The 14,039-nt window shown below is 40.4% G+C and overlaps 1 protein-coding gene across 1 annotated transcript in view; it reads right to left on the minus strand.

The window, feature by feature from the left end:
• OXCT1 (3-oxoacid CoA-transferase 1) overlaps window positions 1-14,039 on the minus strand; it is a 78,383-nt gene that overhangs the window by 58,088 nt on the left and 6,256 nt on the right. Inside the window, exons 4-6 of the mRNA XM_015848678.3 lie at window positions 6,764-6,899; window positions 3,090-3,239; window positions 2,630-2,736 (exon numbers count right to left, since the gene is read on the minus strand). Of these exons, the coding sequence (XP_015704164.1) occupies window positions 2,630-2,736; window positions 3,090-3,239; window positions 6,764-6,899 (393 nt within the window). The remainder of the gene's footprint in view (window positions 1-2,629; window positions 2,737-3,089; window positions 3,240-6,763; window positions 6,900-14,039) is intronic.

Here is a 14,039-nt window from a genome sequence, read left to right on the forward strand (position 1 = left end):
CCACCCTCTGAGTAAAAGGCTTCTCCTAATATCTAACCTAAACCTCCCCTGTCTCAGTTTAAAACCATTCTCCCTAGTCCTATCACCATCAAACCTCATAAACAGTTGTTACCCCTCCTGATTATACACTTGCTTCAAGTATTGGAAGGCCACAATGAGGTCTCCCCACAGCCTTCTCTTCTCCAAGCTAAACAAGCCCAGTTCCCTCGACCTTTCCTAACAGGAGAGGTGCTCCAGCCCTCTGATCATCTTAGTGGCCCTCCTCTGCCTCTGAACCTGCTCCAAGAGCTCTGTGTCCTTACTGTACTGGGGGCCCCAGACCTGGATGCAGTACTGTAGACCACTCACAAGAGCTGAGTAGAAGGGGACAATCACTTCCCTCTCCCTGCTGGCCACCCCTCGGTTAATGCAGCCCAGAACACAGTTGGCCTTCCATGCTGCAAGTGCACATTGCTGGTTCATCCAGCTTCTCATCCATCAGAACTCCCATGTCCTTCTCCACAGGCCTGTTCTCAAGGAGATCTTCCTCCAGTTTGTATCAATACCTGGGACTGCCCCAGCCCAAATGCAGCTTTGGCCTTACTAAACCTTGGTTTTCAGGGGCCCACTTCTCCAGCTTGTCCAGATACTGCTAGATGGCTTCCCTCCAGTGTGTGGCCTGCACCTCTCAGCTTAGTGTCAACTGAAAATTTGCCAAGGGTGCACTCGATGGCATCATCTATGCCAGTCATAAAGATGTTGAAGTGCACTAGTCCTAAGACAAACACTTGGGGGTCACCACTTGTGACCAGCCTCTACCCTGACACAGAACCACTAAATACAACCCTTCAGAAGAATACTGAGAGGGGATCTGACCAATGCCTATAAGTATCTAAGGTGTGACAGGCAAAAGGACAAGGCCAGATTCTTTTCAGAGGTGTGTGGCAATATGACAAGGAGAAATGGCCACAAACTGAAGCATCAGAAGATCCACACAGATGCACGTAAGAATTGCTTCACAGTGAGGGCAATGGATCACAGAACTTGAGATCAATTCTGTAAAGAAGAAATAGAAGATCTCAATGGACAAAAAAGTGGTCACGAGCCAGCAATGTGCACTTGTAGCCTGAACTGTATTCGTGGGCTGGATCAAAAGAGGGACAGCCAGCAGAGAGAGGGAAGTGATTGTCCACCTCTACTCTGCCTTCATGAGGTACCATCTGCAGTACAGTGCCCAGGTCTGGGGCCCACAACTTAAGAAAGATGGAGAGCTTTTGCAGAAGGTCCAGCAGAGGGCCATAGTGATTACCAGAGAGCTGGAGCACCTCCCCTGTGAGGAATGAATGAGGGAGCTGGGCTTGTTTGGTCTGGAGAGGAGAAAGTTCCAGGGAGACCCTATTGCAGCCTTCCAATATTCAAACAGGAGGAAAACTAACTTTTTACATGGGAAGAGGGTGATAGGGCAAGGGGGAATGGTTTGAAATTAGATGTCAAGGTGAAATTTTTCACAGAGAGAATGGTGAGATGCTGGAATAGGCTGCCTGGAGAGGCTGCAGATGCCCCACCCCTGGAGCTGTTCAATGCCAGGCTGGATGGAGCCCTGAGCAACCTGATCTAGTTCTTGATCTAGTGGTCAGCAAACGTGTCCACTGCAGTGGGGCTAAACTAGATAATCTTTGTGGTCCTCTCCAACCAAAGCCATCCTATGATCGTGTGTTAAGAGTTAGGTCAATTAAGCTCTCTCTTCATTTTCCAAGTATTTTAATATTATATTAACTATATAATGTAACTACATAATGTATAGATAAAATGCAGTTATGTAAACAAATGCATATGAATACACTTGAATACATCTGTGAAACAGTACCTTAACCTCATCTTTTATACAGACTTTTTTTCCCACTTACTCCTTGTTTCTCTCAATATATACAATGACAGACTGCGTTATTCAGCATCTTCATGTAGTAAACTGCAACTGATTGCTGTAACACTTACCTAAACATCTGAGAGCCATAAAACAAATGAATAAAACCAGGCATTAAACATATGCAAATCTCTCCTGCTACAGTTCAGGAAAAAACAGAGGACAAACATACCATAATTTATTTGGGTTGTTATCTCTAGTACAGTGTTTTTGCTCTTCACTAAAAATATGTTAAAATTCACAAGATGACTCTCCCTGTACCACTGAGAACAAACAAACTTTAAATGCACTTCCCTGGGGACAGAATCGAGTATTTACAACACCGCCTGGTCAGAAGACTGACTCAACTTCTATCTGTTCTGGCATGCATGACCCTACACCTCTTGTATCAGCCTTCAGCTGCACAATAAAAAGGACCCAAATTAGCACAAAAATGGAAAGACAACATCGGTACCTTGCTCCACAACCAACGTTATGAACACGGTATAGCAGACCGAAGTCATAACTGCTAATGTTTTATTTAATGGCTGCAGTTGAATTGCCAAACATCTGTAGAAAAATTATAATTTGTATATATGCTGTCAGTATAATTTGACAGCAAGGAAAGGCAACACGAATGAAATTGAGATCAGTAAGACATTATTTTGCCATCACACAGGGGACAGGTTTCTCCTTCCATTACCTAAGCAATTAAAGAAAGTATTCCAACTGATAAACAAGTCATACCTGAAAATGATGTTTCCTGCACGATCAGCCTTCCACGCCTTCACAAGAGCAAAATCTCCTGTAATGGACTTTTCTAGAATAAAGTGACGACCATCAAACTCTCGCACCTACAGAGAAAAGAAGTGCAGTACTGAGATGTAGGTCTCCTCAAACAGACCTCTCATGCAGTATTTATTTTGCGGGGTTAATTTTATAAACTATTTTATTTAGACTTTTTGCATTAAGTGTAATTCTATCTGAATAAATGTAGATTAAGTTCTAGTTCTAGATTAAGTGTATAGCCACAGAAAAGCACAAAAAGGTTGTAAGGTTGTAAACAATTAATGAAACTAGTACCGAGCCACATCAACATACTAAAGGTAAACTTGGCCACAAAAATCTTAAACAGCCATTTATCATAGAAATCTGTAAGAAATTCATTTTCAAAAGCAGACTTCCTAGAAACAAACTGACATCTTACCTCTCTTGGTTGGCTAGCAATAGCAATGGTGCCATCTGAATTGTACTTGATAGGTGCCCCCCCTTCCTGAACCAGCGTCCCATAACCAGTACTGGTGTAAAATGCTGGGATTCCTGCTCCTCCTGCTCTAATACGTTCAGCAAGTGTACCCTGTGGGAAGAACACATTCAAGACCTACTATTTAGAAATAACAGATCAAACTCAGATGAATGACTTGATCAGACTTACTTTTATATTATGTTATCTGTAACTTTGACCTTCGAACTCAGCAGACCATCACACATACGATGTCTTCCCACTTCAGATCTCCTTTGTGGAACTGGTACCGCATATGGCAAGAGATGCTTCACTTCTGACCACCAGTCATTTAAGAGTGCACAGTAACTGTGTCAACCCCCAGGCTTATGCTGTGCTTTTTGCAACTCCTCTCCTTCAACTTGTTTCCCACTCCATTACTCTTCTTTAGAAGAGTGTAGAGCTCTTTTTCCTACATGGTTACGTATGATAAGAATATTTAACTTATCATCAATTCTATATGTTACGCTTTTTTTAAGATGATGGATAATTAAATTCCTTTTTCCAAGCAGAGAGTCACACTCAGCAGACTAAAAAAGAAAGAGAGGTCTGGGTTTCCTCTGCAAAGCATGCCCCAAACTTGACTGAACTATTTCATTTGAATGTCCCATCTGGACTGTGTTCTATGTTCAGCCACAACACAGACATTAACAATTCAAATTCTTTGTTGGCATTCATTGTGGACTGATCACAGAATCACAGAATGACCCAGGTTGGAAGGGACCTCAAGGATCATGTAGTTCCAACCCCCCTGCCTGGCAGGGCCACTAAACTTCCATGTTTACTAGATCAGTTTGCCCAGGGCTCCATCCAACCTGCCCTTGAACACCTCCAGGGATGGGGTATCCACAACCTCCCTGGGCAGCCTGTTCCAGGACCTCACTACTCTCCTAGTAAAGAACTTCCCCCAAACATCCAACCTAAATCTTCCCTCTTTCAACTTAAAAACATTTCCCCCTGTCCTATTATCGGCCCTTTCAAAGAGTTTACTCCCCTGCTGATTACAGGTTTCCTTCAGGTACTGAAAGGCTGCAATGAGGTCACCCCACAACCTTCTCTTCTCCACACTGAACAAGCCCAGCTCCCTCACCTGTCCTCTTAGGGGAGGTGCTCCAGCCCCCTGACCATCTTCATGGCCCTCCTCTGGGCCATTTCCAACAGCTCTATGTATTTCACAGAATCACAGAATTGTAGGGGTTGGAAGGGACCTCTAGAGATCATCTAGTCCAACCCCCCTGCCAAAGCAGGCTCCTTACACCATGTCACACAGGTAGGTGTCCAGGCAGGTCTTGAATATCTCCAGAGGAGGAGACTCCACCTCCTCCCTGGGCAGCCTGTTCCAGTGCTCCGTCACCCTCACTGTAAAGAAGTTCTTCCGCACACTTGTGCAGAACCTCCTATGCTGTATTTTCATCCCATTACCCCTAGTCCTATCCCCACACACTACTGAAAAGAGACCAGCCTCACCACTATGGCTCCCATACCTCAGGTATTTATAAACCTGGATCAAGTCCCCTCTCAGCCTTCTTTTCTCAGGGCTAAACAGACCCAGTTCCCTAAGTCTCTCCTCATAGGGGAGATGCTCCAGGCCCTTCATCATCTTTGTGGACCTCCGCCGGACTCTTTCCAAGAGATCCCTGTCTTTTTTGTACTGGGGAGCCCAGAACCAGACACAACATTCCAGATGAGGCCTCACCAGGGCAGAGTAGAGGGGAAGGATCACCTCCTTCGACCTGCTGGACACGCTCTTTTTAATACACCCCAGTATGCCATTGGCTTTTTTTGCTACAAGGGCACACTGCTGGCTCATGGCCAACCTGTCATCCACCAGGACGCCCAGGTCCCTCTCAGCAGAGCTCCTCTCCAGCAGGTCTTCCCCCAGCCTGTACTGGTGCATGCAATTATTTCTACCCAGGTGCAAGACTCTACACTTGCTTTTGTTAAACCTCATCCGGCTTCTTACTGCCCAGCTCTCCAGCCTGTCCAGGTCTCACTGAACGGCAGCACAGCCTTCAGGAATGTCAGCCAATCCTCCCAACTTCGTGTCATCAGCAAACTTGCTGAGGGTGGTCACATTTCTTGTACTGAGGGCTCCATACCTGGACACAGTATTCCAGATGGGGCCTCACAAGAGCAGAGTAGAGAGGGACGATCACCTCCCTATCCATGTTGGCTACCCCTCTCCTGATGGAGCCCAGGATCCCATTTGCTTTCCGGGCTGCCAGAGCGCACTGCTGGCTCTTGTTAAGTTTCTCATCTATCAGTACCCCCATGTCCTTCTCCGCCGAGCTGCTCTAAAGGACCACTCCTCCCAGCCCGTACAGGTGCCTGGGGTTCTTCTGGCCCAAGTACAAAACGTTGCACTTTGCTGTGTTGAACCTCATCAGGTTCACCTGGGCCCATCTTTCAAGCCTGTCAAGGTCCCTCTGAATGGCATCCCTTCCTTCCTCTTTGTCAACTGCACAGCTTGGTGTCATCAGCAAATTGCTGAGAGTGCACTCAATTCCACTGTCAATGTCATAAAGATGTTAAAGAGCACTGGCCAAACATCAGTGCGTAGTGAGCACTGCCTGAGCTGCAGGGTAATGCAGCTCAACTCACAGCAAAGAGCTGTGTGTGTTTTGATTCACTGGCAGAATGCAGTCCTGTGAATAGCAGAAAATCTGCAGCCATACTTTCCGTTTTGATAAAGGAACTTGAGAACAGGTTTCAAGATTGAAAAGATTTTTTATTTTTTTTTAATTTGCAACTCCTTTTTTCAGTTGACATAAACACATTACCTAGGAATTTGAAATGGGGCGCACAGAGTTGCAATCAGACACTCTACTCAAAAACCTGACTGTGTCTTTACTTTTATAAGCCCTATCTTACTAAAGAAAAACTTTTTTCAAGAATGAAGCAGAGGAGGAGTAAAATTCCATCAGAAATCTCTGACAATACATTGAGAGCTCAGTAGCTTTTAGAGCAACCCTTGTGTACGTGGTCCAAAACAATCCTGATCATGCAGTGCGGCCCAGGAAAGCTTGGACATCTATAACTTAAATCTATGGTGCTAAAGAGTGAAACTGTAAATACTGGATCATAATGAGATTTAGTATGAGATTTAACAAACAAGCACAAAAAGAAACTTAAGGTACGCTGAATCTGAAGTCTGTTCTTCCACATCTTACCCACTAGATGGCAGACACTGCTCAAACACCTTCCCCAAAAGCACATAAAACTACCATCACTTTGGTACTACAGGGTTTTTTTATCTTTATTCCCCCTGCATGGGCAACAGCAGGCATATATCACCTGTTTATCTACCATCCAGAAAGGACTATGAAAAACAAACATGGTGTTAAAACATAGATAAGTAAATATATATACTTCAGATGAACGTAAGGTATACCGTGCCATAAAAAGAATTCACAGAATTCAACCAATCAGGTTTTAACCTCACAGCTGCACTCTATAGCTCAAGATCCTAAAACAGCACCTGCCATCTGTTCTTACAGTGAAAACATTACATCTGCATACTAGTTTTAAAAAGCAGTTAAGGAACATTCCAATTGGTATTTCAGATGAAAACATACCACGGATCTAGACAGACTCCTTACCTGAGGTGTAAGCTCAACTTCAAGCTCACCAGACAAATACTGGCGTTCAAACTCAGCATTCTCTCCAACATATGACGACACCATGCGCTTTATCTGCTTAGTCTGAAGCAGAAGACCAAGTCCAAAATTATCAACACTGTGTAGAAAAACACAAGGCAACACTGGGTGATTATAACAGTTTTGTCACACATTGTTGTACAAGCATCTGAAAAATTTTAATGACTTAACCAGAAGGGGTAGAGCTGTCTTCACTAATTTCTGACATCAGCAATTGGAGATGCATATTTGCCATCAATTGTCTCAATTCAGTAAGACAGTTATTCACAACTGGCTTCATTTTTGGGGGATAAGAAGTAGTGAAAAATATTAAGAGTCCTAAAAGAAATCAAATCCAGGATTTGCATTACTAACACCCTATGGAAAACACTGATCTTGAAGAAATTAATTATATAAATTGCTACAATAACATATATCCCTTCTCAATATTAATTTTGTCCCCTTGGTACTCTTACCCTCCAAGACATCATTCTACTCTAGACTGTCAGAAATGAATTCTTAACACTAGTGGCCACAGAAGAAAGTAATGCATCAGACTCCTATTCTTCATGCATTGCTCCAACTACTGTTACACATATCCCCTAACAGTAGTGTTACGTACTATGGCAGCTTTAATACCAGTTGATTAACTGCAGTAGTACTTCTGCTGCAGTACATAATACACAGAATTTCACACTTCAGAAAGCTCTGCAGACACAAATGGATCAACAGAGAGCATAAGATTACTTCACACAGACTTTCAGCACTTCGGTACATGAAAAGCTTTCAGCTTAAGATTCAAGGAGAACGTGACCAGGAGGATGCTTTTGAAAGTCATTAACCCAAAGTCACTAACAAGAGCACACTGTCCCCCTTTTCAAGGATGCACCCAGCCATCACACATTCTGATACAACAGCACAACTATCTTCCTGCTCACCAGCGCTGCAGTACAGGTTCCAGTGTTGCATGAGAAGGAAAAGGGCTGAGCAGAGAGAACAGTACCAGCACCAGCCATACCTTTCCCATCACAATTCTCAAAACCACTACAAAGAGTGAGATATGAAGTTAGACTTCCCAGCTCCATCAATAACAAGGACTGTTTTAAGATTTGGCAACCTCCTTCTATATACACTAGAGCAATTTGGAAACTACACGAGGAAGTAAAGCACCGTTTTCTGGTGTAATCTTCTAAATTTATCTTATGTACTCTTAATGGAAAAAAGCATTTTAAAAGCTTTCTCCACTCCCTAACTCTGCCCTATAAAAGAAATTCAGCTGTGATGCAATACCATGCAGGGGCAAGCATCCCACTGCCAAAGCCTTAAGAAATGCACATTGCCTGGAGACAACCTATATTTCTAACTCCCTACAGGAAAAAATTTCAGCATATTATCTCTAGCACAATTTTGTACATCTTCATGCCTGATCCTATGGAGATACGCTTGATTCCTTCATATGCTGCAGGAAAGTATCACCTCAATGAAAACTCTGCAGTTATAAAGTTGTTTGTAAGAAATTAAAGATAATTGGATAAAAGTTCTCACACTCATTCGAAGCTGTTTCTCACTTCTTAAATTAATCTTCCTCTATGCACCACAGGAGATCCATTTATTCAAAAATAAAATTGCACTGAGGATCAGACACTAAGCATACAGGCCAGGCAGCCTTCTTTTGCAAGCACAATGAGAAGAGTTTCAACTTTAGGTAGTCATACACCAAGAGTCTCTGCCTGCCTGACAACACAAAATTAATTCAATTCAAAGAGGTATTTCATCTTCAAAGCAGCACTGTAGAACTCAGTTTCTGAAAATAAGCATTATGATATCTATCTTTTCTAAGGACTCAGTTTGCATCCAGGTGCCCACCTGAAGTAACTCTTAAATCTTTCATTCACATCAGTTTTTCTTCCATTTCCCTCCAAAACCTCATTTTGAACATTTCATTCTAATGTTTCCTGTGTTTTTTCCTTCCAATCTGAATATCTGAATATAATAACATTTCACACAACTGTCAGAAAGCTGTTGTCATTTCCATTCACCCCCCACTTTGCCCTTTACCAGACATCTCTATCCTGGAATAAAATTTGAAAGCAACAATTGATTTTGGGAAGTTTCTTTCAATGTAAGGCTGTTTTCCTTTTTATTTTAACAGTGATTGCTAGGTCTCCTTTTCTATATTGTGTTGCTTTCTTAGTCTTTTTGTTTGGAGCACAAAAGTTTCTTTGAACTTTTCAGCTTTGTGCTGAAAATGTTACAACTAAATATGTGTATTGCAGGTAATGACTTTCTTATCAAATAATAGGAAAATATACTTCACTGAGAAACTGGAAAGACTACATCCTGTATATTTGAATTGGATTTCAGTCCCCTAAAAAAAAAAAAAAATTAAACAGAGGTGAGCATAATAAAAATGTGTTGCCCTGAAGAGGAAGGAAGTTGACCAAGTTTTTATATATGCCATCAGAAGGAAAGTGCACGTTAGTGCAAGACAGAATGGTTCCTTCTATCTTCAAAACCACCAAGATTTCTAGAAGATTCCTATTCTTCATTAGGATGAAATCTGAATCTACAGAATACATGAAACAAAACCAGAATAAGAGATCTAAAATGGTACTCATTAAGAATGTAAGTAACCCAAGTGCATGGTCTGTATTCTACCAATACTGATCAGAAAATGGAATCACAATCAAGAGCCTCTCATTTAGCAACTCATTACTTTCTATTTTATCCCTCTCAGATCAATGAAATCTTCCTGTCAAAAACTACTGTTAGCCACTTAAGTTAAAAAATTAACCAAAGAAGACTCCCAGCTGGATCCAGCCCACAGATTTCAAATATACACAGAAGCAGTCTAAGCTATCTGCCAGCGCTGCACTCCAGATAACTTTCAGGTATTCTGCAGTTCTCAAACATTTACATCTTTGAACTCTCAAGCAAAATACATTTATACAGCATGACAAGGAAGATGATCACATCAAGTTTCCAAGCTTCACACACCAAGAAGCCCCACACAGACTAATGATGTAGAAATAGAAAATTGAATATGAAAAAAAATAAAACACAAAACTGAGACTTCAGATGTCAAACTACTTTGGCAAATGGCAAATTCTCTTTGAGTAAATGGAGGTAACTGTGCTCTCCTCCCTGCTTTTGTATATACCTCTGTTGCACCCAAGAAAAGTAGATGACTATGCATAAAGGGTCAGTTTCCTTACTGGGAACATTCCAAAATACTAGTGAGTAGCATCAATTAGCACTTTGACTTTTTTCCATGTCTCCTAAAAACAAGTCTTTCTATATACTTGCTGTCCAAGGATTCTCCAGGTGGATGTTTCCAGGAGATAACACCAAGGCTAGAAGTCACTGGCAACAGAACATTGACATACATTTTTGGGTTTTGTAGTATCAAAACACACTGGTCTAAGAAGAGCTAATGTGTTGACATACCTGACTTTCCTCCTTCAACAGCCTGGGAATCAGAAGGACGAGAGGGTAATTGCATCACCCCAGAGTCCATGGATTGAGAAAGAAAAGCATACAATAAAAATAGTTGGGCGAGGCCCAACTCAGGCAAAAGCAAAATACGGGGAAAACACATTGCTAAGAACAGAAAAATACCATTCATGTTCTACAATATGTGGTACCAGGTGATACAGTAAATTTACTATCTAAATAATGCATCAAAAAAACTGACACAGAGTAGCTCCTTTTCTGGGGACTCCACAGTTGTCTGTTACCAAAATCAGGCCCTACATTCAATGGATCTGCATGACTTAGTGAACTTTGGCACAGGAATAAACATTTAACACAAAGCTATTTTCTCCTTACTAGGGTATAATGCGGTAATAATAATAAAAATTAAAAAAAATAATTAAAAAAAAGAACTTTTACAAAAAGGGCACAAGACACAAAAGTCTCAAAAAGTTGGAAATGCCTTCAAAGCAGATGGCTTGAAATTGTGATAATCTGACAGCATACTGTCAGTCCTCTTTAAAAATGATCACCCAGATGATTACAAACTAAGATCAATAGCTGTGACTTCTCTACTTTTTACTGTAATTAAAACCCCAATGTTCAAAAATAATGCATATATAAGTCCAAAAACCAGACAAAATCCAGAGGGAAGTATGCACATCAGACCACATGTGCAGCTAGTACAAGTAATGGACTTCATTTTTCCATAGCACAAACCCAGTTCAATGAAATGGGACAGAAAGAATCAAAGCGCTGATACCAGAATCAGATCATACCCAGAATTAGTTGACTGTTTCAGTAAGTACCATTAATTACAAACAATAATTTGAAACTAATTTCTTAAACTGTCATTTAAAATATTTGGCTCTGTTGACTGTTACCAATAAGAACATATTATCTGTTGTGGTTGTAATGCAGATCCTAAAAGACTGCACTGTGATAGCCATGGCAAAAACTGACCTGAAATGTTCAAGCCTACAGAAGTCAGTATGGAAGAGACACTATGAATCCATAAGGCAGACACAAAACAGACACATGCAAGAAGGCATTGTGTGTTAACCGTGACTGCGCTGGGAATTTACTGAATCAGGTTTTAAAACAAGGATGTGCTGAGTGTAATTAATCAAATTTAAATAGCAACAAAGCAAAGATTATATGAAATGGATTCTAGAAATTTACTGAGACAAATCCTCTAAATTAAAGGACATAATCAAATATCAAAAAGGAAATACTTAAAATAAGAATAACACTGTCGAAACAAGTTATAAGAAAGGTGTGAGAGTTTGTATTTTAAAAGAACACCTACCCACCATAATATCTTTCACTATCTCTCCAGTTCACAAGTTCAGCTTCACTTGCAGCAAGCTGTGTAAATAGCAGAGATACTGGATATTTGTATTGCTTCCCTTTCAAACACTTTGCCTTGTTTGGCTTGGCAAAAGAGTAACTACTCTTAAATGTGGCATTTCACTGGCTAGTGCAGAGTTTACGCACTACTGCAATGCACAGCAACAGGCAGCATGTTAAGCAGTATGGAGTTTCTAACCAAGGTGCACAAAAGTGCTTCACAGATCACTATACATCCCATCCTTGGCAAGTCTTTCACGGATCAGAAAAAAAAAAAAAAAAAGACTTTACCTGCCAGCAACAAAGATGAATTTAGGTCTTGGAGACAACATATTCACCCTATTTCACTTCAGTGTTGCACAGTAACATAAGATCTTGTGTACATACCACTCCCTCTTTAGCTGTTTCCATACACTGCCAAGTATTTCTAAACTTGGCTGAACCTTCTTCCTCCTCTCCGCTGCAAGAGGATTCTAAGATGCATAAATGATATTAACTGTGGTGAAGACTCCAATTTTATGAATGACAATGTCTGTGATTTAATCTGGACAGCAAACCCTACCAATTTATAGCAGACTGAATTCCACATAATAGTAAGACAATAAATAAAAACAACAGAACAGGCAGTTCTATTAAGTTAAATTCAAAAGAGTGGTAGTGTTCAATACCAGATTAAAAACTAGACTTCACGAAACCCCCAAATGTTCTCAAGCATTTTCAAATCACAATACATGCTGTCTCCTACAAGTAAAGTCCAGCATAACTGCTGCTCCAGCAGCCCCTTGAAGGTAATAGGCTCTAGCAGATGTAGAAAATAGAATAAGGATGCACATGCAAAGCTCTTTTTAAATCTAATGGTGTGGAATCTTGCACTGGAGATGGGCTTGAACACCAGCTACACCTAAACACAAGTATATGCCTAAGCACAGATCTTCACACTCTTCTCTAAGGAGCTGATCAGACTTCCATGATCATTCATGGAAAACTAGTTCCAAGTGAAAAGAATTAAGCAATATTTTCACAGCAACAACCAAACCTTTTGTGGTCAGGTCTCCAGCCACAGAGACACAAGATTTCTCAGGGCAACTCTTTCAAGCAAAATTAATTTCAGCCTACACTAACTAAATATATATTGAAAGAGAGAATACAACACAAAACATCAGCTGCTCCGTAGTATCCCACTTCTCTTCACTATTAAACCTCTGTCTGCCTCCCAAAAGCATTCACTCACTCATCCAACTTACATAAATGCATATCATTCTGAAATCAGAGTATTAGCAAGAGTGACCCATCTCATCTATGCTAGTGGTCCTTACTCTCATAATACAAACAATTTCCAGCTCTCCCATTTTTAACATCCGAGAGACCAAGGGGCTTGAGTTAGTCTGTGTGCTGATACAAATTATATTTATTATCCACAAAAAAAGCAATGCCAAGCGGGAGGCAATGAAAAAAAAAAAAATTACAGTTAATGCAAAATGAACTTCACCCTCAAATGTCTGCTTTTCATTATTTATAGAAACAACATACATATATACAGCAGCAAAGTCTAAAGTAACACTAAAAAGAAAAAAGCCACAGTTATCTTTCTGTAAGAATGAATATAAAATTGGTAGCTTATCTCTAAGGAGACCTAATTGTTCAAAGTGGAGAAAATAATAGTAAGAACCCTAACAGAACTAAGCGTAAGGATCTCGTGTACTTTTATCTGGGAGTCAATCTGTAGCTATGCAGCCCCCCATTGTGGTCTGACATTTCATAATGCAGCTTCAAGGTGACATACTTAGGTGACCTGATCTGATGTACAAACTCAAATACTCCAGAACTGTCAAGGCTGCTCTAAGGAATGTCCCAGAATTCATAAGGGAATATCTCTGAGGAAAACAAAAAAAAAAAAAAAAAAAGCCTTTGATCAAATAAATTCTGTATGATATCAAAACTTACAGAATAACATTTTTCAACACTTTCCTCTATACTGCTACTAATTTTAACCTACATGTTGGTATTAGGTTATTATCCGGGCAATAGTATCAATAACATTAGTTAACAGAAGTCAGAAGTTGACCTTGCTAGTTATTAAAGGTTCACTTGGAAGAGCAGTACAGAAAATGACAGCCAGATTTTTGGAGTTTTCTTGCTATGATATCTTACATGAGAAAGGATAATGATTTTACAACAGCTTTTTTTGTTGTTTTTCATCATTAACTGCTTTAGATGCTTTTTTTTTTTTTTTTTTTTTTTTAAAGATATTCCAGTTTTAAGTCATGTTAACATCATTCTGGTTAAAAACAAAACAGACTTGGATACACTCTTGTGGATAAAGTATAATTGAGATGTAGTGACATACAAGTAACAGCAAAAAGAATTACTAGATAAACCCAATCTAATTTGCTTCTTTGTCAAGACAGGTGGAATTGAG

This window comes from Coturnix japonica, chromosome Z (assembly GCF_054131305.1).
Source record: "Coturnix japonica strain WE chromosome Z, WE-NBRP24, whole genome shotgun sequence".
Taxonomy (NCBI): domain Eukaryota; kingdom Metazoa; phylum Chordata; class Aves; order Galliformes; family Phasianidae; genus Coturnix; species Coturnix japonica.